This window comes from Cheilinus undulatus, linkage group 14, assembly GCF_018320785.1.
Source record: "Cheilinus undulatus linkage group 14, ASM1832078v1, whole genome shotgun sequence".
NCBI classification, from domain to species: domain Eukaryota; kingdom Metazoa; phylum Chordata; class Actinopteri; order Labriformes; family Labridae; genus Cheilinus; species Cheilinus undulatus.
This window is the reverse complement of record NC_054878.1, coordinates 6,098,832-6,125,936: the sequence shown is the minus strand read 5'-3', so window position 1 is coordinate 6,125,936 and position 27,105 is coordinate 6,098,832. Positions and strand designations below refer to the sequence as shown.

Genomic DNA, 27,105 nt, shown 5'->3' with positions numbered 1-27,105 from the left:
TAAAAGCCGTGAGGGAATTCTGTGAGGTCAGAGAAATCTCCTCAGGATTAACTTGTAATTACAAGAAGAAGAGTGTGCTTTTACCCTTTGTGGTTTCACTCTCTCTGATGAGATAGGTCCCTCGAGGGTTCCCAGTGGACAGCAGCTGCCTCTCTGCGTCCTTACGGCCCAGTTTACCAAAGTACCAGCTGAAATCACAGGAGGAAACTTGTTAACTCAGACAGCATTTTAGGAGAGATTTTCCTGCTTTCACTCCATTTTTGTTTAGTTTAGTTCAAGCATTCTGAAAATATGTTTATTGTATTTTACAGATTTGGAGTGAATCAGACGGATATTCTAGAAAGAGAGCAGAACCTGACACTAAGCTGATCATCTGAAGTCTACTGGATCAGTTGCTGTTATTTTGGAGGAGACTTTTGCACCTTTATTTAATAGGAGAGAGGACAGAGTTTGAAATTGGGGGTTAAAATGTGTTAAAGGAGCCAGCTAGAGTTAGAGGTTTCCTGCTTTGAGGACTATAGCTCATATATTGGCTGGATACTAACCACTGGACCATCTGAGAACCAGGTCAATTGTTATTTTGACATGCCAGCAGGACTCATAATTTTAAAAAATCCTCACCTAAAGGTCCAGAAAAATCCTTGCTTGTGATCAGAAAAATACAACCCTGTTTACACAGTCGATTTACAGGATTTATATCAGTTTAGGGCGTTCATATACCAAGTGGTAATCCTTAAAGTTTAGTGTGGACGCACATCAATGAGTTTGAGATCTGATAGCTCAGACTGAAAACAGAGCTGGTCTGGGACGTCTTTGTTCAGATTGCATTGGCTGTGTTGATTAAATGTAGAGTGATATGCATTAAAGTCCACCCATCAACTGATGGGATCTGCAGTTTTGGCAGGTAGAAGCAAAGCTTCATTTATGTCCATCCAGCCTCGATCAGAGTGGTGGGAACTGCAGATTTGGTTTATTTGTATCAGCTCAGTAATCAGAGCTGGTCACCTGGCTCCTTAGCAGTGCTTAATCTTGTTCCATTTTGCCTTTTCAAATCTTTAAAACTAAAACAAAACTGGAGGAAAGGGAAACCAGCTCTCAGACTGGAGCTGTGCACAAAACCAGTGTGCTCATAGAACCATCTTCTCTGCAAACATCACATCACATCACAACACCCTAGTCACTAGTCCTATTGAATAGATTGTCATTATGATATTACCAGAACCCCACAAGGCCTGTTTACTAAATAGAATATCACTACATGAGGGGGAAAAGCTGTTAAAAAAGCACAAAATTTGCTCCCATTCATTCTAATCAGCAGCAACTTTACTGCACACAGTAAACAGGGATACTAAGCTGCAGTAACAGAGCCACAGAAATGATGCATGGCCTGATGTTTGGATAAGAGAAGGGAAAGTGATCTGTGCTACCAGGTCGTCACTGATGAGGTGTTGTTAACCTCTGAAGGCCTGGAAAATTTTACATCCTTAGGAGCCCTTAAGGACCAAAAATGGCTCACTTCATACACGAGGCTATACAATTATTATCCATTCATATTTTTCTACTTTTTTTTGTTAGTTGTTGGAACCATCTCCTCCTCTACTCACAAAAATAAAATAACCATAACTTTAAAGATATTTAACTCTTTAAATGTCAGGTTCTGTCTCTGTGCCCCTCCCCCCTTTGTTTTAGATGGGAAAAGGGAAAAAAGTAGTGCAAAGTAGATTTTTCTCTTCTTGGTTATCAGAGCCTCGTATATGCCAGTTTTTGGCATCGTTGTTTTTTTTTTTTGTATTATTATCTTTTTTATTTTCAATTTGACTTTTTGTTAAGATGTGGAGTGTTTATAAAATAAAAAAAGCAGAAGCATTTAAATATCTGCACAAAAGCGGCATCACAAAGTCAGAGAAAATTGCTCTTCCCTGAGGCAGAAGGCAATGAATGAAGTCACAATAAAAGACACACAAATACAACTTCACACACATACTGACACACTCTCATTTTCACAGGAAGATTTTCAAGTCTCAGGAATTAAAAAACTGGGTTTTAGGGGGTTAACGAGATGAAACGGTATTCTGAAACTCGTTTGTCTCCCATCGTTGTCTCTCACAGCACGGAAAATTGTGCCATGTGGTGGAAAACAGTAAAAACCAAAACTTTAAGAAATTTTTTTTTAAATCAATTAAATAGATAAAATATTAGAGTGCATGCTTTTATGTTCTGACAGCTCCAGGATGAAAACAATCCAATAATAGTGGAAGTAAATGGTGCCCATTCTGGCTTTAAGGGTAAATGTGTTACTGTTTTTGTACACAGTGGATTTTAGGCATTAGGTACAGATTGGAACAGATTTTTCAAAAGGCCACAGAAGTTGTCCAATGGCCAAATGTCACACCTGAAGCCTAAAAACTCTTGAAATTAAATTACAAAATGTGCCAAAATGGCTCAAAGAGGACCTAAGGGTACCTAAAGGTTAATGCACATTATGACGTTCTGGAGTGCACTCACTTTGTATTAAAAAACTCCAAATGCATGTTAATAAATGATAATTCCAGTGTAATTGTCCAATCCTCAGTGCTACACAGACTTTTTTAAACCTCATGGTCACCTTCTCTGCAGGTCTATCTTTAGCCACTTCAGCAGGATTTGTACTCGGTATAATGCTGCTGGATGCTCACTTCTTAAGACTGACCTCCAAACTTTTCCATTAGTGATTATGAGGTCAAAATGTTCACTTGGCATGAAATACGGGTATTTACAAACATTCAAAAGGCGATAAAATGGATCTGGCAGGCTTCTGTGACCTTCACTGAGTAGAATCACTTCTCTGAGATGATATAAATCACATTTTTTATATATGATGAGTTTTCCTTTTCTGATTTCAGAGAAACACTGAGGGAGAAAATCACACTGGGCCTCGTTCACTGATATTTCCTGAGGTTTTTTCTACATTTATATTTGACAAGATCATAATTAAAGTCTTAGGCTTCATGAAGCTGTTGTTAAACTGGAGAAACTGGCAATTTTAAAAAAAATTTCCAGCCAGGTTTTCAGCCAAATGTTTGATTCTTGTAGTATGTAATCACAGAGTGAAAATCTGATATTGCAGTAGTTTATTGATCACAGACAGTGATCTACTGCAATAAAGACAACAAAAATGCTTAAATGGTTCATATATACACTGCCAAATTCATGTTTGTGAGAGAAAAGCTGCAGAGAATCACCTCCGCTCTTCACCTTAGTCCTGCTTAAATGCATGTACGTTTGCTTATAATGAGAAAAAAGAGAAAAAGTGAGCTGATGCACACATGATCCTGAATTTTTTCCTTCTGATGAGGCATTTCCAGACAGTTTGCTTGAGATGACTGCAGAGCAAAACCCAAAGGAGAGCGACTAAAGACGTTCAAGAGAAATTCTAGATATTCATGTTTAAAATCTAGAGTTTGCCTGGTTCAAACTTTCTTCTTGTCTGTCGTCTCTCACATTTTTGTGTGCAGAGAGTTAAGATCCAAACCGAAGATGATGCTGAAAAACAATTCAAAGCCCTTCTGTCTACTTTTTTCATCAAAGTGTGACTAAAACAACGGTCAAAGGTAGAGTCTGAAAAACTTTCAGCACCTTTACTACCAGAGCTCTGCACTCCTTTTTTCTCTAAAACAACTTCTTCTGCCCAGAGAGAAGAAAAGACATGCAAATGTGACACCAGAGTGTGTGTTTCACACAGGTAGATCTGTGAAGATAATTTGAGCTGCACCCACACCTCCTGTCTGTTTTCAATCCCAGCATGCTCCACGGCTCACGGTGAGACTCTACCTCAGAGTGAACTTTATAAATCTTTATCCTCAATGACTGGCAGGGCGGGGGACGGTTCCTGGATGGGTGATGGAGGTAGTTTATGTCTGAGGTAAAAGCTGAATCCTCTTATTCTTCCCTCACCTGTCGTATCAGCGATTGTTTGGTTTGTGTTCATTTTTATAGTAAAAGATGTTCTTTACAGATCTCACCAAACATCTGACTGGTGCTTTAGATACATCCTTTTCTTGAAAGGGTCACAGATGAATTATTCTAACAGTGAGAGAAAGTTAAAAACTGAGGGTCCAGAGTTTGCACATGTGCAAATATCAGTTGCATTTGGGGCATTTAGATACCAAGAGATTGCACTTAAACACATGCCTCCATACTTTGCATGTACAATACATCTTCAGTGATGGCTTGATGTCTGAACTCACTTTCCTGTCTCCTATGTTAAAAAAAATAAAAAAAAATAAATGAATAAATGCCCATGCATCACTTGTAAAACATCGACCCTGTGATGCACAGTCAAGCTCTAAACATCCTTTTCTTTGGGACAACCTGGGCTTAAAAATGTGTATGCTGCAGTAATGCCATTTGAAGTTTTAAAGAAAAAAGTTAATGGACTCCAAAGACAGAAGAAAAAACTAATCTGAAATTAAAACTTTTCTTGTATTTAACACAGAAAACACTGATGACTAAGAGAGTTTTTGCACAAACTTTTTCTTTTCTTTTTGGGACTAAAGAATTAAAATGAATAATTCTGTGACAAAAGTCTTGAAAATATGAACTTTTTTACAAAGAGTCCTTGCACTTTTGTGAATTTGAGTCATTATTTAAACTGCAGTGATTCTGAGGGACACGTCACAGCCTCTCTGTGTCTCTTTCTCTCTGTTATAAGTCATTCAGGCTCTCTTCTTTGGCTTCTAAGTCTGTGCACATGTGCTTTCTGCAAAGCATGACGTGACGACAGAGCAACTTGTCATTGGTTGTCACAGCCCAGTGGCAATGCATCCTGGGACACAAATAGACAATATAGCTGCAAACTAACTAACTAACTAACTGCAGAAACGTTGAAAAATGGGTTATAAATGGATGAAAAGACATCTAATATTGGAGTTACAGGTGTGGATTTAATCTTTAAAGACCCTGGAAAGCCAGCCAAGGTTCAGGCTCGCTAGAAAACATTTTGTTATAAAGGCGTCATGAGAACGGTTCTTGTCGCATATGACAAATAATATAAAATTAATCAGCTTTGACTCAGCAACACATAAGAAGATTAAAACATGCATTCTGTAAAGCCTGAAGATGTGACCTATAAACACACACCCCCATGATGTCCATATAAGAAGGTGTGTATTATTCCCATGGCAATTTACCAAGGGTGTGCCTGTGGCACGGATCTGTGCTGTGTGAGCTCTACTTGTTTAACAGTAGTTAGTCAACATTAATGAACAACACTGTCACCTTTAACAAGGGCACTTGCCACATTTGTTCACTTTTGTAATAGCTTAGACCAGGTTTGCCCCTCCCTATATGCAGACCATCTCAGCCCCTTAAAGGGATACTCCAACATTTTGGCAAATTTGCCCATTGCCATAATCCCTATAGTCTTAGTAATAGGTTCATTACCTGTAGTTGTCGGTGCAAGCTATTTTTAGATCGACACTGCCGAGTTCGGAGCTGCTGTACCATCTCAATGGAGTCTTATGGTATTCCGGCTTTCCCTCATCAACCTCATCAAATACGCAATCCAACAACTCCAAAACGCTCTTGTGGACAAGTTGTGTCCTGCATATTCACCACACTATGAAATAATCATGGAACATTACGAGACGGAGATGTTTTTAAGCTAAGTACAAAGCCGGAACTACCAAGTAACTACGGCACTGCCACAGGCACGCACTGTGTCACTTCACCCAGTGGTTTACTCGGAAAATAGTTCAGAGTATTTGCTTCATGTGGCGTAATGTTACATAATTATAGGTTATTATTTCATAGCGTGGTGAATGTGCAGGTCACAACTTGTCCACAAGAGCGTTTTGGAGTTGTTGGATTGTGTATTTGATGAGTTTGATGAGGGAAAGCCGGAATACCATAAGACTCCATTGATTTGGTACAGCAGCTTTGAACTCAGCAGCGCCGATCTAAAAACAGCTTGCACCAACAACTAAAGGTGATGAACCTATTACTAAGACTATAGGAATTATGGCAATGGGCAAATTTGCCAAAATGTTGAAGTATCCCTTTAACCCTTGAACCCTAACCCTCAGACTAGAGCCTGCTCAGGGCCTCACTTTGGCTAGGGGTGGCCCTGGTTCAGGCATATCTGCTTTGGGACTATGACTCCCGAAACGCGCTGGTTTGGGATGGATACAAAATGGTAACATAATATATCATCTGTCATAAAATTTATGATGGGGTAATGTTTATTTCCTTATGATGGTTACAGACTTAAGACCAGCGTCTATATGCACAAAGAAAAGATGAAGCACAAAAATGTGTTAAATCTGTTTGCTTAAAACTCCTCAGACTTTTAAATTATCTGTTATTTCTTTGTGAAAAACCCCCCCCAGAGTTTAGCATCAGTTTTTAGTGACATTCTACCAATAATTTCGATCCTTAGCCATTGTCATGGATTTCAATGTGCTGCTGTTGTTAACTGTGCAACAGCAATAATGCCATTGTTAACAGCTGGAGTAGTGCACAAAATGTTTGTACTGTGCCTTTAAGTTCCCCACATAGTCTCATTTAGACAGATCAGGGACTAGAGAGAAGGGAGTGAGTGTTTATGGTTTCAGACAAAATCCGGCTCTTCTTTCTGAGCTGAGTCAAATATTCTGGATCTCAGAGCTCAAGTCTCATCACTTTGAGTGAAGCTGGAAAGACGTAAATAAAACCATGCTTCTGTTTACTAGTGGACCACCACCGGTCAGGTCTGTATTCAGGGTGGTCTTTGATGAGTGCCAGTATGTGTTGCATTCATGCAACCAGTCTAATCCAGATGAGATCTCAGACCACCTCTGTATGCAGTCGGAGCAATCGCATATCAAAGTGTTTTCAGGATGCAGGGTAACAGATTCTCAAAGATGGACATAACTCTCTGTTAATGCATGGTATAAATGAGGTAGGATGAAGCTGAATGAAACAGTTTACTGACGCAGAAAACACAGCTGACTTACTCCTCAGCCTGGATGGAGTCCACCGGAGCCACGTAATTACTGGGAATGTATCCGCTGCCACCGGTGGTGAGTGAGCGAGCGTCCCACCAGTCCCCTTCACTGTGAGGAGAGAGAGAGAGAGAGAGAGGAGGCTCATTAATGAACTCTATTTCCTATGAGCTGACAGGCTCTGTGAGCTCTGAACACATCAAAGTACAGCTTCAGTCTGACTCACTGCTTTCTACTGTCCAAGCGGAGAATATCAAAGACAGAGCGGACCGGAAAATCCAACTCTCCTTACACAACAATATCATGATATTTACTCCAATAACAGTCAGAAACTTTGCTTTTTTATTCTTGTTTTCATGTAAGAACTGAAGAGAGACAAAGAGATAATGACACAGCAAAGAAGCAGGGTTAGAGTCTTCATAGCTTTAGTGGCAAAGACTCTACTTTTAACAATCAGCACACAAAAATGTCCTGTAAGGCCTTTTATTATTGGCAGAGGCAGCGAATAGACTGCTGCAAACATTTATCAGCTCTAAGACTTCATCAGCATCAGAAAAAAATCATAGAAAAACTGTTTTTTCTTAACATTCTTTTATCTTTATTTCAAGTGAAAGTCCTGATTGGTTCTCAGTCTAAAAAGTGAACTGTTAAAGCAGAACAGACCGCATGTTTTTGATTATAAAAGGCTTTCAGTTCAAGTACTTTCAGACACCTTTTTTAAAATCCATGCACTTTTCCAAACAAAGTCAGAGAGAGTGAGACACCTTTAGAGGGCAAAATTAAATAATTGCAAAATGACGCAAAAGTGGGGAAAATACTAAAAGTGCCGTGTGAGCTAAAAGGGTTTTTATATAGCAGTGAAAATGGCAAAAAAGCAAAAAATGGCAAAATATTGTTGAAAAGGGTTGATGGTGGCAATAAAGTGGCAAAAAAATGTTAAAGTGAAAAAAAAAAGAGTTTAACGCTGCTTAAATTAACCTGACACGCCATCTGGTAAACCTCTCAAACACAGCGTTTGGGAAAGGAATGGAAAACTCGGAAGGTGATTGGATGAATTTTGATGAACAGGTGAATGTATTGGCTTTTCAAGGTTAGGCTTAAATGGGTAGGGAAAGATGGTGAAAAGTTGTTAAAAAATGGCAGGAATAAATCATTTCAACATCAGACCCAATAATAGCGTGACACACTTTTCAAGTAGCAAACACAGGTCAAAAGTGGTTAAAAAATAAAGTCAAAAAAGTTATGAAAATAGGGTAGAAGTGTCAAAAAGATTTTTAAAATGTATTAAAAAAAGTTAGAAATGGGCAAAAAAGTGACGAAAAATGGGTTACAGTGGCAGTCAGTTGCAAAATTGGTTAGAAGTGGGAAACATGGAGCAAAAGTTAAAAGTGCACAAAATGGATGGAAAAAATGATAATAAGCTGTTAAAATGTAAAGTTAAAAAATGTTAAAAATGTAAGGATAACAGCTTGGCACACTTCAACTGACAAAAATGAGTTTAAAGTGGTCAAAAAAGTGGCATAACTTGGTTTAAAGTACCAAAAGATGTGTTTACTAGTAGCAAATAATTGTTAAAGGGTTGAAAAAAGGTGGCAAAATGGCTAACAAGTGACCAAAAGGAGGTGAAAAAAAGTTAAATGTGGCAAAAAGTGGCAAAAACTGGGTTTAAAGAAGCAAAAATGAGTTAAAGGTAGCAGAAATGGGTGGAGAAAATTGGTGAAAAGCTGTTAAAAAAGAGAAGGGATTGAACAATTTCAATATCAACTTCAAACGTGGAATAATATGTTGAAGAAGGCAAAAAAAAAAAGTGGTGAAAGGGTAAATAGTGGAAGAAATGGGTGGAAAAGTGATAAAAAGCTGTTAGAAAGTAGCGCTATTTAACAATTTCAACATCAGACCAGATAATAGCTGGACTCACTTTTCAAGTGGCAAAAATGAGTTAAAAGTTACAAAATGCGAAAATAGGTTAATAGTGAAAAAGAGGTGTAAAGGGTCAAAAAAAGGTGGCTAGGAGGGCTAAAAGTGGCAAAAAATGGCAAAAATGGCTAACAAGTGGCAAACAGGTGGTTAGAAAAGTTAAATGTGGCAAAAAAGTAGCAAAAATATTGGTTAAAAGAAGTAAAAATTGGTTTAAGGTGGAACAAATGGGTGGAAAACATGGTGAAAAGTTGGCAGGATTAAACAATTTCAACATCAGACCTGATGATAACAGCTTGACACACTTTTCAAGTGGCAAAAAAAAAAAAATGTTAAAAGAGGTTTAGAAAAAAATGGCAGAACTTGGTTTTAAGTGCCCCAATACTTACGAAAATGTGTTTTGTAATACTTGAAAAAAAAAACAAAAAAACTTTTTTCCAAGAATTTTCAAGGATTTTAAGCACCTGTATGAAATCCTCCTAATCCCCTAAACTGAGCGATGTGCTTTTCTATAAAGGCTAGGCCTGTTTTTTTGTGTTTTAAGTAATTTCAATAAAAATCTTAGTATTTTATCTTGCATGTTTTGACAAAGTCAAGAATATGAATCATGGGCAGTGCTGCTTTAGCTCAGACATTAGAGCAAGTACCTGATACACCAAGGCTACATCCCTCTATGGCTGCAGGTTCAAAACGCTCTCCTCCCAGCTGTCCTTTTAAAAGTCCCATAAATAATCTCATAGATGGACGTTAGCTAGCTTTAGCTGGCTGCCAAGTGCCCCCGGTGTCTGTCTGTGCTGTGCATGTCCTCCTATCACTGCTCAGACACAAACATGTCTGTCAGACCAGCTGGGACTGATGAAGTCTGTTTCAAAAAGTTCATGTTTCAACCTGTTAAAATAATGAAATTAAGACTGGTGTTACAGTTCAAGCTGATCTCCCTCAGTCTGAATCAACAGCCGGGCAAACACAATCCTGACTTAGAGCATCACTGAGCTGTAACATAGATTATGCTATTTAGAATAAGAAACAATATTTACATGACGTTGAAAAGTAGAACTCTAATTATAAGTAGTTTCACAGCAGTTATAGCTGATGTTTGGCTCTGGTGGCTAAAGTTTATGAGCTTTGAAAAAGTGTGTGCTAAATGTCTGAGAAGTAAAAAGAGGTTAGAGGAGGAGAGAGGAGGAGAGGCTCCTTAAAGGCCTCTCAGCCTCCACGCCCACACAGCCATTAGTGACTTTCTCTGATGTTCTCTGAGCCGCTCCTCTTCACTAACTACCACATCTCTACAGACTGTTCAGCTCTTTCATATGTCCGTTCACACAACGCTCACCATCACAGCTCCTGTCTACACGACAGACTCTGTCTTTAAGAACACCACACCTCATCCTTTCTCTTTCTCTACACTTCAAAAGATTAGTTTTCAAAAATGGACATTGTTGTTTGGAAAGACTTTTTGTCTTGGATAGCTTTTTGTTAAACTCAATATTCTGGTAAAAATCTACTGTAGAGGAGGCAAATTGATCGGTTATGGACTGACCCCTTTAACCTGACGACCTGTGTCACAGATCCATGGCATGGGACATACCAGCGGTTCTCAGATGGTGTAGCAAGGCACGCTAGTGTGCCAGTACAGTAACCAGGCCTGTCTAAAGATCGGGCTGGGACCCTGAAAAAACCCAGGGAATGGTCCTCCTCAGCTGTGATTTATTGATATCAGTGTGTGTGTGTTGGCTCAGTAACAGTGGTGCTAGCATCCTGGCTAACAGTTACCTTATTTAGAGCTGAAAGGTGGGTTATTATTGGGTTCAGGTGTTGAAATTATTTATTCATGCTACTTTTAACCAAGTTAACCACTTTTTCTACCTATTTACCACTTCTTGTGACACCTTTAAACTATTTTACTGCTTTTTGGTATTTTTGCCATCTCTTTTTGCTACTTTTGACCCACTTTTTTTTTTTTTTTTAACCTTTTGGCAACATTAAAACCATAATTGCCACCTGTTTTCCACTTTTTCCCCCCACTTTTGTCATGTTTGGCCATTTTTTGCCACTTTTTGCCACTTGTAACCCTTTTCAACAAGTTTTTGACACTTTTTTCATGTTTGGCCACTTCTTGCCAATTTTCACCCATTTTTGACTTTGTTTAGCCACTTTTTTTCCCCGAACTTGTAACACTGTCTTTCCCCCTTACTGACACTTTTAACACATTTTTGACACTTTCAACACATTGTTTAGCCACTTTTTGCCAATTTTTGCCCATTTTGACTTTGTTTGGCCACTCTTTACTCAATTTTGCCATGTTTTTTCATCACTTTTAACCTTTTTGCCACCTTTTTGCCACTTTCAATGTTTTTTGACATTTTTAACTGATTGTTTGACCAATTTTTGCCAATTTTTGCCCATTTCTGATTTTAATGCCACTTTTTGCTTAATTTTGCCAACTTTTAGCCACCCTCATGTCTACTTTTGTGACTGTTAAAAAAAAACACTTTTACCCATTTTTGCAACTTTTCATCTAGATTTCAACGTTTAAAAAAATAATTTTTGCCACATTTTTTCATCACTTGTAACCCTTTTTTGCCACCTTTTTGACACTTTCAACACGTTTTTGACACTTCTCACCAATTGTTTCGCCACTTCTTGCCAATTTTCGCCCATTTTTGATTTTGTCTAGCCAATTTTTTTGCCCAATTTTGCCATGTTTTTTTTTTATCACTTATAACCCATTTTGCCAACCTTTAGCCACCCTTATGTCTACTTTTGCTACTGTTTAAAAAAAAATCACTTTAGCCCATTTTTTGGCCACTTTTTGTCCAAATTTCCACATTTGAAAAATCATTTTTTTACCACTTTTTGCCACTTTTTGCCCATGAAGTCGACATTGCTGTCCTAATCATTTAGTCCTATCAACATTGATAACATTACTAATAAAAAGGTTATTCTGTTTTAAGGGGATTACATTTTTAAGAAGGCCACATTGTACCCTAAGCATAAATAAATAAGTGAAACTATTTCTTGTTGCTTTGATAAGAATGTATATTATTCAGGTTAAATCTATTGGTTATCACAACTGAACTATACAATGGACCATTGAACATGGTTTTGCTGACCCCCATGATCTCCCAGTTGGCTGGGCCCCAGAAGCCCTCCCCTTTGTCCCCCCTTATGGGCGGCCTTGACTGTACCAATATTTAAAGAGTCTATTTGCACTGATATAAATATGGCGTGCCTCTAGATTTTGGCTAACCTTAGGTGCGCCTTGGGCAAAAAACAAAAAAGAAAAAAAAAACAAAAACACACTGGTTTAGAGGATTACAGTGACTTCATCCAAACCCTGCCAGTACCTACTGTCTCGTTCTCCTATCATGACTCCTTCACTGTGAGATAGAAAAACAGTTTCAGGATCAGTTCTGTAGCTGTTTTCTTTTTTAACCAGCAGACATTTTACTAACATCCGTTTGTTTGATCCCCCTCCAGTCTCCAGTCTCTTTATCCGTACGTCTCCACCACTTCCCTCTCCGTCTTCATTCCTCCGCTCTCTTCTTTACACAAATCAATAACTGACTGCCTTAAGGGACAGTAAGCAGTGGTTTACCATCATTACCAATGCATTCACATGAATACACAATCACACAAACATTTCCTTCCCTCATCACAGAGCTCTGACAGCCTCTCTCTGACACACTGTACCACCCCGTGCTTGTTTCTATCACTGTATGCTGACAGGGAAAGTGTGTGTGTGTGTGTGTGTGAATCCTGTGTTAGTGTGTGAAGAGGAGGAAGGAGCAGAGGAGGGGCGTTGGTAGTCCTTCGTTTGTGCTGAATAAAGCTGTGATGTGGGAATTGCCTGGGGATGACATCGCAGGCAGAAACAGGCCTGCTTCCCTTTGTTCATGGAGATCCCTCAGGAGAAGGGGGGGGGTCCTCAACAATCTGCCCTCAGAGGGAGAAAGTAAGCAGGAGAGAGAGAGGATGTGTTTGTGTGGTGTAACGTGTGGGCATGACGAGTCGGAGAGACATAAACAGACGGGGCGGGGTGGGTCCCGGTCCGGCCCCCGGTGCCTCTTTTGTCTCCATGCCCCCCCCCCATACCTCCCAAACCAACTGCCACAAAAAGACAGAAAACAACAAGTAGAGTAAACAAAGAGGCTCCCCAACACAATATGAATTCAGATCCTCCCTCTCTGTGGAGCCCAGTCATTACAGTTGTTTAAATACTCTAACCAAACTCAGAAACGCCTTCCATGAACACGAAACTAAACCGCATACAGCTGACCAACTCTGTGGATGATAAGACGAAGATATGAAGTTATTGTATAGCTGTACTAATTAAGTGTGGCTGCACTAAGTCCTGTGTCACACCAAGCCTTGGCCCAAGGCGACACTGTTTAAGAACCACTGCTCTAAAGCACTATTCGCACAGGATTAGTATTACCTGTAGACGTCTGAATGCTGAAGTATGGTAGGTAATGTTCCCTGGGAATTTAGTTTCACAAACTGCAGACGTGGTCTGTTTGCATGGGATTGAACACACATTTGTCCTGTGCAGTTTTTACAATCAAAGGCTCTTTAGGTCAGTGGTTTTCAACCTTTTCAGCCCAGGACCCCAAAATAAAGGTGCCAGAGACCGAAGACCCCCACTGTACCTGAAGGTGGTTGAACACAGCCATGCACAATCTAGAACAGTCATGTCCAAACAAGACCACCTATAAGGGGGAGTAAAGGGGAGAGCTTTAACCTGAAAAATAACTACTCTTACCAAAGAAACAATTATATTTTTTATTCATTTGTGTGGTAGATAGCCTTCTTAAAAGTGGGTTTAAATCCCTGTTGTTAGAAAAAATGGGTTTAAAAATGGCTAGAAAAGGTTGATGATGGCAAAAAATGCTGGAAAAGGTGGTGAAATTGGATTTTAAAAGTAGCAGAAATTGGTTAGGAGTGGCAAAAATGTGATAAAATTGGCAAAAAATAAGCAAAATGTGGCAAAAACGGGCATAGATAGTGGTAAGGGGAATTAAAAAGTGGCTGAATTGACTTTAAATTGGCCACAAAGGGTGGAAAATGTGGTGAAATAGGATGAAACATTGATATAAACTGGAAAAAAGGTTATCTTATATTGGCAGAAATGGGTTAAACTGGTAAAAATAAGCATATCAAGTAATGTAATGTGGCTGAAATGGGCGTAAAATTTGGTAAAAAGTGGTTAGTAGAGGCAATCATGAGTCAACAGAGGTAACAATGGATGCAACGTGTGAGGACTTGTTTTAGAAGTGGCAAAAATAGGCAGAAAAAAGAGTTAGGAAGTGTTTGAAATGGGAAAAATGTGTTAAAATTTGTAGGAAAAAGTGATAAAAACGGGTTAAAACTTAGCAAAATTGGTGTAAAGTGGCAAAAGTGTAATCTAAAAAATATTCTTAGTTATTTTAGGGGTATCTTGCAACCCCCTCTCAGTGACCCCCGTGGGGGTCCTGAACCCAACGTTGAGAACCACTGCTTTAGGTAATACTAATACTGTGCAAATAAGGCATTTTACCCAACACCAAGTGTTTCCATGGAAACACAACAATCTGCAACAATCTGTGCCAAACAAATGTATTTGTGGTCATTTTAAGCAAAATTAAAATAAAACATATTAAATAAACTTATTATATAGTTTTATTTAATGATATTTTTTAGATAATTAAATGTAGATTTAACTAATAAACACTGGAGCACTAAAGTCTAAATGAGGGGTCAACAACTTTATTTGTGAATCTTGAAAAGGAAAGGCTTCTTTTATTAGACAGAATTAAACTGAATGTACAAATCACTGTACTTTTTATTAATCGTATGTATTTCAGGTACACAATAAGATTGATTAAACATTCTTCTGAAATACAAACACCTTATGAGGACATTTTTAGTTGATTATTTAAGGATGTACTTAAATTTAATAAAAAATAAATGGCATTTTAAGTAAGAGTGAAAAAATATACTTTTGGTAAATACACAAATATGTATTTAAGTTGATAATATACTTACAATTTAACATAGCCTCTAAAAGTATACAGACATGTTTCCCATGTGATGAGCTGAAGTATGCTTTTAAGTATATTCAAGTGCAGATAATGTATGTTAATGAAATATAATGTATGATGTATGACGCATGAAAACAAGGTTTTAGAAATGTTTGAAAAACACTGTACATGTATCTAAGGCTCCTCTCATTCCCCTGATCGTTGCTGAGATGTTTCTAGTCTTTGACTGGAGTCCTGCTGTGGTAAATTAAATTGATCAGACATGATTTGGAAAGGCTCACACCTCACAGCTGAGGATGCAGATCAAGCCAAAACCAAGCCATGAGGTCAGAGGAACTGCAGAGCTCAGAGACAGGATTGTTGACAGGAACAGATCTGGGGAAGGCAAAAATCACTCTGTTGCTCTGAAGGTTCCCAAGAGCGAAGTGCCCTCCACAATTCTCAAGTGAAAAGAAGTTTTGCACAACCAGGACTCTTACGAGACCTGGTCACCCAGCCAAACTGAACAAAGGAGAAGAAGAAGAAGGAGAAGAACCTCAGTAAGAGAGGTGACCAAGAACCTGATGGTCACTCTGACTGAGCTCCAGAGATCCTGTGTGGAGATGGGACAAAGTTCAATCATTGCAGCCCTCCACTGATCAGAGTTTTATGGCAGACTCTCCACAAGAAAGCCTGACTGGAGTTTGCAAAAAACTCCACCTTAATGCTGTTTTATTTTTTTATTTATTCATTTTAACCAGTCCTAAACATAATTTTTCCTTTCCAACTTTAGGTAAATCCTGATGCACTGATATGTTACCTCATTCAATTTCTAAATTCAACACAGATTCCATCCCTGAATTAACATGACTGTAAAATAACACCATAAATCCCATTCACAGCCCCTCTGAGTGTATTTATAGTCCACAGTCTAGTCAGAACAGTTTAATTTACTAACAGCGTGGACTTGTTCAGTGAAAGCAGGAGCTGTTTCCTGATTATGTCTGATGAAGCTCCACACTAACTCTCCCGGTGGGTTATACAAAGCCTGAGCCTTATAAACATTCAGTTATGGACGCCTGCTTCCTGAAGGATGCTATTACAAAACAAACTGAGGCTCAGGCTGGGTGGAGGTGGCGCTGCTGGGATCTCTGGTGGTCCTGCTACACGTGAGCCCCCCGCCTCCTCTGTGTGGGCATCTGTCAGTCACTTCCTGCCAGCTCTGACAGCCAGGAAAAGATTTAAGGCTCTGTGTGTCCAGCAGGGGTCAGTGTGGAAGAGGCTGAGACCGGAGCAGTGAGGCGTGGGCGGATGGACGGAGAGGGGATGAGAGGGGCACGGAGGAGAGCAGAGAGGGCTGAAGATGCAGAGGAGGAGGGAGAAGAGGGAGTGAGGGCTCTAATGACGGGGTCTTCCTGCTCTGGCTGAGGCCCAGCTGGGGCCGAGGTGTGTGGAGGAATGTAGCGGGGACAGGATGCTAACTGGGTGTGGTGAGGAGGGAGACTGACCTTGCTAGGCCAAAGGCAGAGGTGATAAGGCAGACATGCACTGTAAAGAGTTTCCATAATTCATCATGGGACGGCCCATATGGAAGAGGCATTAACATTTCATATCTGAGGTACTGTACGTCTGTGAGGCTCCTCTTAGGAGGGAAATCTCAATAAAGTCACAAACACAACTGCTGCAGTAATTTGCATGATTTTGACTGAGATTAAAACTGCATGCATCAGGAGAAATGTTGGCATTTTTAAGCCTAAGTTTGTTTTCATATATATCAGGATGTTGGAGATGCTCCAGGAGATTTCTCCATCCAGCAGCCACTAAACAGGCTGTAGTTTCTGTCAAAGAACATCAAGTTAGCGTGCTTGTTTTAGCTGCTGACAGATGCACATTGTTATTTTAAGTGTCTGAAAACATCACAGAAAGGATCCCTGCAGAAACAATGCTTTTAATTGATGACAAGATCTTTTTAATAATAAAACAGAATCAGCAGGCAAACAAAGGCACCACACTCACTGACAAAAACAGTGATTTTACCCTCCAGAGCACAACGTTGATAAACTGATGGGTTTGTCTGTTGCTTTTGCATGGCATGAGGGATCCTGGCAAAACTGTTTGGCTAGTAAAGTGACTCATAGGTGAGCCAAGATCTCCACAAAAGTCAGGACACCAGAAAAGAAAGGAGAAGAATCTGTGGCAACTTCTATTTGAACCCAACAGATACTTTTCAGCTCCATAAGGAGGCAACAAAGGAGGCTAGTACCAATGCTAGTGATCCACCACACATGCATTAATATTAATAAATTACATCTGGAGAGAGCCCATACTTGGCTGTTCAGGGTCGTGGCCATTTCTGTGGGATGGTCTGACAACAATTTAGCCCATAATGAAGACCCAAGACTGCTCAAAACTTGACCTTTTGGTAGTTTCTCTATGTAGAAATCACATCGGGGGGGTCTCCGCTGCTGCGTGGCATCATCTGAAAAAACTATTGCTATATGTTGTGCAAGAAACATTTAAAGAGCAACTGTGTTGTTACCATTATTTATAAAACTGGTCTTCTTTGGATGACTAATAATCATTCCCACATGGCTTATTCATTGTGTTTAAATGCATTTTCTTGATGACTGATAATTTGACATTTATTTTAACATATTTCAGAATATTTAGCAATATCTACTCTCTATAATATTACTCTAAGGCAGAGACTTTGGACCCCCACTGTACCTGGAGGTGGTTGAACACAGCCACGAACATTCAAGAATAGTCATGTGCAGACAAGGCCGTCCATAAGGGGGAATAAAGGGGGGAGCTTTCGGGGGCCCAGACGAACTGAGGGCCCATGGAGGTCAGCAAAATCATTGTCCATTGTAAAGTTAAGCTGTGATATGGGTATTTTATATTTAATCTGGAAAAATAAGCAATCTAATCAATGAAACAAATCTCTTTAAAATCATTTGTGTAATATATAGCTTTCTTAAAATGTAAATCTGTTTTGTTAAAAAAAATGATTAAAATGGGTTAAAAATTGAAAAAATCGGTTAATAATGGCAAAAAATGGTGGAAATGGTGGTGAAATTGAATCTTAAAGGTAGCACAAATGGGTTATGGTGGCAAAAATGGGCATAAATAGTGGTAAAAAGCAATTCAAACGTGGCTGAAAATGCTTTAAATTGGCAAAAATGGGTGGAAATTAGGGCTGAACAATTTGAGAAAATAATTGCGATTTATTTAACCAATATTGCGATTGTGATTTAATATGCGATTATTTCTTAAGTTCTTCATCTCATGTATTTTCCAACAAAAACAAGCAAAATTCATTTTTATACTATAACCAGCGCAATATAAGATTAAAGTAGGGCTGGACAATTGTGAAAAAATATCTAATGGTGATGATTTTAACTCATTTTGCAAATTGGATATGAACTGTTGTGTTACAGGGAATGTTAATTTTTGTATAATTCTCATTTAACAAGAAAAACATACAAAATGAAGAAAACATGATTTTCATATTTAACAAGAAAAACATAAAAAATTATTTTTTTTCGCACACTGTTCTAAAAATATGCCGCTAGAAGGATTGCATGATATGCAATGCATAACATCTTTGCTGCAAAACAAGTCTTGTGGTATTTTGACACAAATTTCAGATTTAAGAAATATTGCACCTTCTGCAATTTGAAAATAGCAGCAGGCCATATTGCGATTTAGTCTAATTTGCGATTAATTTCCCAGCCCTGGTGGAAATCTGTTGAAATTGGAAGAAAAATCTATATAAACTGGCAAAATAGTGCTAACTGAGAATGAAAAAATAAGCCGATATTGGCAGAAATATGTAAAACTGGCAAAATGGGCATATCAGATATTGAAATGTGGTTAAAATGGGAAAAACTGGGCATAAAAAGTGGTAAAATGGGGCTAATAGTGCAAGAATTGGTTTAGAAGTGGCAAAAACAGGCAGAAAAAAGTGATGAAAGGGCTTAAAATGGCAATTAAAGTATTAAATTGCAAAAATTTGTTAAAAATTTAAAGGAAAAAATGATGAAAACTGGTTAAAATTTGACAAAATGGGTGTGAAGTGGCAACAGTGGAATTTGAAAAATATTCTTAGTTTTTTAGGGAATCTGTAGGGAATCTGGAGACTCCCTCTCAGTGTCTTGTTACCCCTAAGGGGGTCCTGACTCCAAGGTTGAGAACCACTGCACTAAGGATCAGGGATGATTATTCCCCTAGGCTTCAGGAACAGTCGGGTTTATTTTTGCTGCAAAGTTTGTGAGCTCTGAAAGTACACAACACCTAGTTGGAGATGCTTCCTACTCAGCGTGCTGTCACTAGACAGGTATTATGTCAGAGGCAGCCTGATCTGGAATTGTTATTGTTGACTTGAGATTGGGATTGGGCGCAGTAAAATAACTGGACTGACAACAAACACTTGAGATTTATTTATGAAATAGGTTGCAACAAGCCAAAAATCACACCCCTGATTTAAGGGCCCAAAATTCTGTCTGAACGCTGAAATGCAGTCGTTGTGGTCTTGACGCCACTTTCGAGGATTAAAGACTCTAAAAAGACGTTTTTGTGTGCTGACTCGTCAGTTCTCACGGGTCTTTTTTGTTTACACCTGGACATTTTTTTCCTGTTTGGAGTGTGTGACTTTTCCATGTTTTGTGTTTTCCTTCTTGAAATAAGATGAAAATATTGACTTATGAGGTGACTGTAGATTTTAATAGGCATATTTAGATATTTAGAATTTTTGTGCACACCTTTGATCAGGTGCAAGCTCTATAACAACGCCCCCTGCCGGAGCAGTTCAGTTAGGAGTTGTTTCCTGACAGCTCCATATAGATGTCACCATATTGAACCTCAGCAGGCTCACAGTTACAGTGAACTACCTCTGCAGCCTCATTACAGTGAAACCTTCGAGGGAACAGACTCAGCGGTCTCCCCGCCTCCTCAAATGTCACTGCACCACTGCAGGAACCCAAACAGAGAGGAAGCTGGCCGACAGAGAGAAAATGAAAACCATCCGCAGGCCGAGGCCACGATGGTTAAAGACAGGACCGAGCTGCTCCCTCTGCACACACAAACGCACACGCACACCGCTAGTCTGCTGCTCTCTGACTGGAAGAAAGGGCAGCAAACATCTCTGTGGGTGTAACAGGGCACTTCCTGTCCAAGCTGGGAGGAAGTCTTGAAGGAGCGCCGCTCTCATCACGGCGTGCTGGAGACTCTGCTCCACCCTGTGTAAATCCTAAATAAACCACGTTTACTGCTCATAGTATGAAATTGTATGTTCCAGCCACCACCGACACCTCTTTCACATTCTCTGCTGTTTTTAATACTGAACCAATAAAAGTTTTAGCCAAAGTTATTTTTGGTTTATTGGTGACACAGTTTGCACTTGGCAATAAGGTACAAAAAACTGGCACAGTTACAGCCAACAAATGAGTAACTAACAGCTAGCTAACCAGTTTAGACAAAAGCTACCTGTGAACTGAACTGCCCCATTGGAATTAATGAAAACAGATTAGATAGATCCTAAATGTACCCGGTATGATGATCATCAGGGAGTAATCAGGTACTTTAGAAAACATGAGAAGAAGTCACTTACTTCCCATTTACTAATAGTTAACTAGTAGACTGGTTAACTCACCTGGTTAATTAGCAGTTAGTTCATTATTCTGACCAAGTTAACTAGTAGTTAGAAACTCACCTGGTTAATTAGCAGTTAGTTAATTATTTTGACCAAGTTAACTAGTAGTTAGAAACTCACCTGGTTAATTAGCAGTTAGTTAATTATTTTGACCAAGTTAACTAGTAGTTAGAAACTCACCTGGTTAATTAGCAGTTAGTAAATTATTTTGACCAAGTTAACTAGTAGTTAGAAACTCACCTGGTTAATTAGCAGTTAGTTAATTATTTTGACCAAGTTAACTAGTAGACTGGTTAACTCACCTGGTTAATTAGCAGTTAGTTCATTATTCTGACCAAGTTAACTAGTAGTTAGAAACTCACCTGGTTAATTAGCAGTTAGTTAATTATTTTGACCAAGTTAACTAGTAGTTAGAAACTCACCTGGTTAATTAGCAGTTAGTTTATTATTTTGACCAAGTTAACTAGTAGTTAGAAACTCACCTGGTTAATTAGCAGTTAGTTAATTATTTTGACCAAGTTAACTAGTAGTTAGTGACTCACCTGGTTAATTAGCAGTTAGTTCATTATTCTAACCAAGTTAACTAGTAGTTAGTGACTCACCTGGTTAGTTAGCAGTTAGTTAATTATTTTGACCAAGTTAACTAGTAGTTAGAAACTCACCTGGTTAATTAGCAGTTAGTTAATTATTTTGACCAAGTTAACTAGTAGTTTGTTACTCACCTGGTTAATTAGCAGATAGTTACTTACCATTTACTAATAGTTAACTAGTAGTTAGTGACTCACCTGGTTAATTAGCAGTTAGTTAATTATTCTGACCAAGTTAACTAGTAGTCAGAAACTCAACTGGTTAATTAGCAGTTAGTTCATTATTCTGACCAAGTTAACTAGTAGTTAGAAACTCACCTGGTTAATTAGCAGTTAGTTAATTATTTTGACCAAGTTAACTAGTAGTTAGTGACTCACCTGGTTAATTAGCAGTTAGTTAATTATTTTGACCAAGTAAACTAGTAGTTAGTGACTCACCTGGTTTATTAGCAGTTAGTTAATTATTCTGACCAAGTTAACTAGTAGTTAGTGACTCACCTGGTTAATTAGCAGTTAGTTAATTATTTTGACCAAGTTAACTAGTATTTAGTGACTCACCTGGTTAATTAGCAGTTAGTTTATTATTCTGACCAAGTTAACTAGTAGTTAGTGACTCACCTGGTTAATTAGCAGTTAGTTAATTATTTTGACCAAGTTAACTAGTATTTAGTGACTCACCTGGTTAATTAGCAGTTAGTTTATTATTCTGACCAAGTTAACTAGTAGTTAGTGACTCACCTGGTTTATTAGCAGTTAGTTAATTATTCTGACCAAGTTAACTAGTAGTTAGTGACTCACCTGGTTAATTAGCAGTTAGTTAATTATTTTGACCAAGTTAACTAGTATTTAGTGACTCACCTGGTTAATTAGCAGTTAGTTTATTATTCTGACCAAGTTAACTAGTAGTTAGTGACTCACCTGGTTAATTAGCAGTTAGTTAATTATTTTGACTAAGTTAACTAGTAGTTAGTGACTCACCTGGTTAATTAGCAGTTAGTTTATTATTCTGACCAAGTTAATCAGTAGTTAGTGACTCATCTGGTTAATTAGCAGTTAGTTAATTATTTTGACCAAGTTAACTAGTAGTTAGTGACTCACCTGGTTAATTAGCAGTTAGTTAATTATTCTGACCAAGTTAACTAGTAGTTAGTGACTCACCTGGTTAATTAGCAGTTAGTTAATTATTTTGACCAAGTTAATTAGTAGTTAATGACTCACCTGGTTAATTAGCAGTTAGTTAATTATTTTGACCAAGTTAATTAGTAGTTAATGACTCACCTGGTTAATTAGCAGTTAGTTAATTATTTTGACCAAGTTAACTAGTAGTTAGTGACTCACCTGGTTAATTAGCAGTTAGTTAATTATTTTGACCAAGTTAACTAGTAGTTCGTGACTCACCTGGTTAATTAGCAGTTAGTTAATTATTCTGACCAAGTTAACTAGTAGTTCGTGACTCACCTGGTTAATTAGCAGTTAGTTAATTATTCTGACCAAGTTAACTAGTAGTTGGTGACTCACCTGGTTAATTAGCAGTTAGTTAATTATTTTGACCAAGTTAACTAGTAGTTGGTGAGATGTTTGTTTCATGATTCAGAGTTTGTTTCTTGTTTGCTCCCTGATTATATAGCTTTTAGTTACTGATTGTTTACCTGGTTAAACTAGCACAGAGTTACTTGTTTTGTCCAGTTTAACTGGCAGTAAAGTACTAATTTGTATCCTGGTAAACTACCAATAAGTGACTTGATTGTTCCCCTTGTGAAAATGCAGTTAGTTATTTGTTTATTACTTAATTATAACTAACAATAGGTTGCTAGTTATAATTAATTGCTTACCTAGAAGTGAGCGTTTCATTTTTACCTGGTTACTTAACCGTTAGTTACTAGTTCACTCATTTAATTACTCATTCCCTGGCCAACAGGCAGGCTGTTACTCAAGTATTCCCAGGTTAACTAGAAGTTAGAAATGTATTTGTGTCCTGGTTAACTGTTATTTACTCATTCATTCTTTTGTTAAACTAGCTTATTGATTTCCAATGTTCCAATAATGTTCCCTGGTTAGAAGAAAGTCAGTTGTAACCTTTTTTATCTAGCAGTTAGTAGATGGCTTGTTTAACTAGCAGTTAGTGAGTCATTCATTCCCTTGATTAATAGCAATTAGTTACTCATTTATTACCTGGTTGACTAGTAGTTGGTTAATTATTACTTAACTGGCAGTTATTGTCCTATTTTTACCTGGTTAATGGGCTATTAGTCAGTCAGTTCATAGTTAACTAGACATTAGTCACACATTTATTACTTGGTTAAACTATCAATTAGTTACGTCTTTGTTCCCTGATGAACTAGACGTTATTGTCTCATTGGTTACCTGGTTAATGGGCTATTAGTTACTCAGTCATTTTCTGGTAAACTACCAGTACTGTGATCTACTGATCATAGGACTCTGTTTGTAATGTTCTTTGCTTTTGTGCACCTGTAAAGCACTTTGAATTGCCTTGTGTCAGAGAGGTGCTATATAAATAAATTTGCCTTGCCTTGCCTTAACTAGCAGTAGGTGACTTGTTCGTTCTCTGCTTAACTGGAAGTTAAATGGTCATTTATAACCTGTTTAACTTGGAGTTAGCTACTTATCTATACATAGTTAAACCAGCAGTAAATTATGTTCATTCTCCTGGTAACTAGAAGTTTGTAAGCTATTTATAACCTGCTTAACTAGGGGTTGGTTTCTTATTTATACCTGGTTAAACTAGCAGTAGATAACTTATTAGTTCCCTGGTTAACTAGAAGTTAGTTGGTCATTTATAACCTGCTTAACTAGGAGTTGGTTTCTTATTTATATCTCATAAAAACTGCAAAAAGTTATATGTTGTTCTTTAATTAATAAGAAGTTAGTAAGTTATTTCTTACCTGTTAAACTAGCAGTTATCTGCTCATTTTTAACTTGTAAAACTGGCTGTTGGTAATTCATTGTCCCATTTTTTACTTGCTTTTTTTTAGTTTATTAGTTCCTCAATCATTGACGATTAACTTGTAGGTAGTTACTTGTTCATTCCCTGGTCAGTAAGCCAAAAGTTACCCAGTTTTCTCCTGGTTAACTAAAAGTTTGTAGCCTACTTTACTAGCAGTTAGTAATTCATTTGTTTCCTTGTTAAACAGTGTTACTAATTTATTACCTGGTTAAACTAAAAGTTAGTTACCCATTTGTTATCTGGTTAAATAGCAGTCAGTGTCCCATTGTTTACCTGGTAAACCAACATTAAGTTACTCTTTTTTTCCTGGTTGAACTAGCAGTTAGTTACTTATTCTTTCCCTCATCAACTGGGAGACCATTTTGCTCCCTGTTTAACGAGCAGTAAGTTATTTGTTCACTTTTTATGTGGTAAACCAACAGTTACTAATCTCTGACCTTGCAACAATGCCAATTTTAGAGTTTGTTACTCATTTCATAACCTTTGTATGATGCCATTTTTAACAACCACTTAGTGACTCATTCATTACCTAAAAAACTGCCCATGTACATGTGCCTTTCTGTGAAGTGTTGGTGGTTCACTGTGTTCCCCTAAATGAAGTACAGTGGACTAATTTAAGCCATAATCCTGCACCAGACTCTGAAACGTCAACATTCCTGTCCGTGCTGCCTCCTTTACCTCAGCTGAAATACAACACTGCGCCTGCTCTCCTCCCAGCAGCACCAGCTCCTTTAACACAGCGATAAAATGGGAAACGTGCATTCCTCTTGAGAGTGGGCAGTCCGATAAGCAGCTGCAGAGACTTACGTGCTGTTGATAATCTGGAACCTTTCTCCTTTCCTGAAGCTGAGGTCGTCTTCTGTCCGCGCCTCGTAGTCATAAAGTGCCACAAAGAGGGTGACTCCTGCAGGACGGATAAAAACACAGCGTCAGCACTCAGCAGATTAGCGGGAGAAAATGAAGCTCAGAATCATGGAGGACTGGGGATGTTCTGGCAGCTGCAGCTCACTGAGTAAATAGAGACCAATCTTTGGTATGAATTAAGTCAGACGGGTTAGATTTAATGGGAATTTCACACAGGGAAATAAATGGAAAGGCTTCAGAGTCACCTCGAGTTAATAAAGCTTTAGTGGTGAAAATCTTAACTGGTTATGTTCAAACAGAAAACACCTGTGCTGCTTTTTCATCAATCATATAAAACGGTTGAATATACGCTGAGTTTGTAATGACTAACAAACATGAACACTGGGACACTGAACTGTGCAAGACTGGCATTAAGTCTGTGTGCATGCACGACATATTAGCATGTTTAACATACTCTATCTTCAATAATTGTATCTACTTTAACCTCAAGCTTTAAGGAAAAAAACTCAAGACCACCCATGACTATGGAGGGCAAAATAGCTGAATGTGACTGGCTCCACAGGAGAGCTGCATTCAGCACAAACACAAAGGTTTAAGAACAGTTTTGCACCAAAAAAAGAACATTTTTTTCTGGATAGTATACTAGAGGAAGTGTGTTAGTACTGCCAGCTAACCCCCAAATTCCACATACTCCACCCATGCTCCGTTCTGTGCTTCACTTTGCTCCGACTGACGGAACACTGGAAGATCTTATGGAGCACAGTCCTGAGCAGGGCTGGATTAGTAATCTGGCATTTGGGGCTTTTTTCCTTTGGGCCAACACTCTTTGGGTCCAGTATGATTCTTTTTCTTTTCTAGCATATTTTTGTAATGTTCCTTCTCCATGTTCCACCTCTAATAACATTTCCAGTGTAAACACACATCACTTTATTTGTCTATGGCATTTACGTTCTCAGTTTTTTTTTTTTGTAGTTTGCAGTAATGATTTTGTAGACCAATAAAGGAGATGAAGGAACATTGGAGTTGTGCCATGTTGACCAGGTGTAAAGGGTCAGTTTGCATAAAAAATGCCAGGGCCAAATCTCTTTCCCAGTCCAGTGCAGGCCCTGAGCACCTGGAGACTCGAGATCACAAAATCAGAGAACTAAGAGTTTGCGCAGGAAGGGCATCAGCAGGTATTGACATTATTCTATGCTTTTTTTTCCTTTTTTTTTTTTTAATCTCCCCCATGGATAAGTACATCGGGAGGTTTAAAGTTTGATGTGTTCTACAAAGGATGTGTAGTTTCATGTAAATTCTACAGTTTTCCACCTTAAAAGTGAACTTTTCTTGGTCAGTGCTGCCACAGTTCTTCAGTCCACAGGATGAGACATTATGTTGATGAAGTGATGTTTTACTATTGGGAGTCTGTCCGCTGTGTATTTTCAAGTTGACTAGCTGCCTTGAATGTTTTTCAGGCTGTTTGCATCGATCTGCTCTGTGTGGATTGACTCATTTTGGCCTATATCTTGAGCAGCACTTCTGGGTCATGCAGAAGACTGACCAGAACTTGTGCTTGGAATTGCATAGACTGATTAGAAAGGGAGCGATTTTAGCTCAATTTCTCAGGCTGAACAAGGGATGCACAATATAATCAGTGTATTATACATCGGCAGATATTGGCTTAAAAATGAACAGTAATGGCAGATATAACAAATTCTGCAAATAACTGAAAACTTATATTTTGAATATCATTATAAACTGACTGTAAATATTTGTCATTTGTACTAATAAGTTTGTAATGTTAAAGCCTGAAAACACAAATAATAGCCGGAAAATTCACGTTTTGGGACTGAAATGTTTATTTAGCCTTTTACTAAACACCCCCCCCCAAAAAAATAAAAGGGTCCATAAAATTTTGCGTATACATTTTTTTGTATCATATTTGTTATATTTGGCATTTTTGGCAACTGTTAATCCACTTGAGGGCATTTTTATCATTTATCAAATTATATTCAAAAGGTTTTTAAGTAATTAATTGATCATATTGATTAGATAGAAGTATCATAAATGCCTGTAACATTATGACATGATAGGCTTTAAGGAGTTAAGATTGGACCAACAGACCTAAGTCTTTTTCTTTGTTAATTCTCAATCTTTAAACTTTAAAGTGTTTAGTTTC

General features: G+C 38.2%; 1 protein-coding gene across 3 annotated transcripts in view; it reads right to left on the bottom strand.

Annotated features, from left to right (window-relative positions):
• The window catches only part of fynb (FYN proto-oncogene, Src family tyrosine kinase b), a 156,396-nt gene that overhangs the window by 32,760 nt on the left and 96,531 nt on the right, over positions 1 to 27,105 (bottom strand). For all 3 annotated transcript variants that reach the window (XM_041804577.1, XM_041804579.1, XM_041804578.1), the window contains 3 exons: positions 24,888 to 24,984; positions 6,972 to 7,070; positions 85 to 188 (listed from right to left, as the gene is read on the bottom strand). In XM_041804577.1, the coding sequence (XP_041660511.1) occupies positions 85 to 188; positions 6,972 to 7,070; positions 24,888 to 24,984 (300 nt within the window). The remainder of the gene's footprint in view (positions 1 to 84; positions 189 to 6,971; positions 7,071 to 24,887; positions 24,985 to 27,105) is intronic.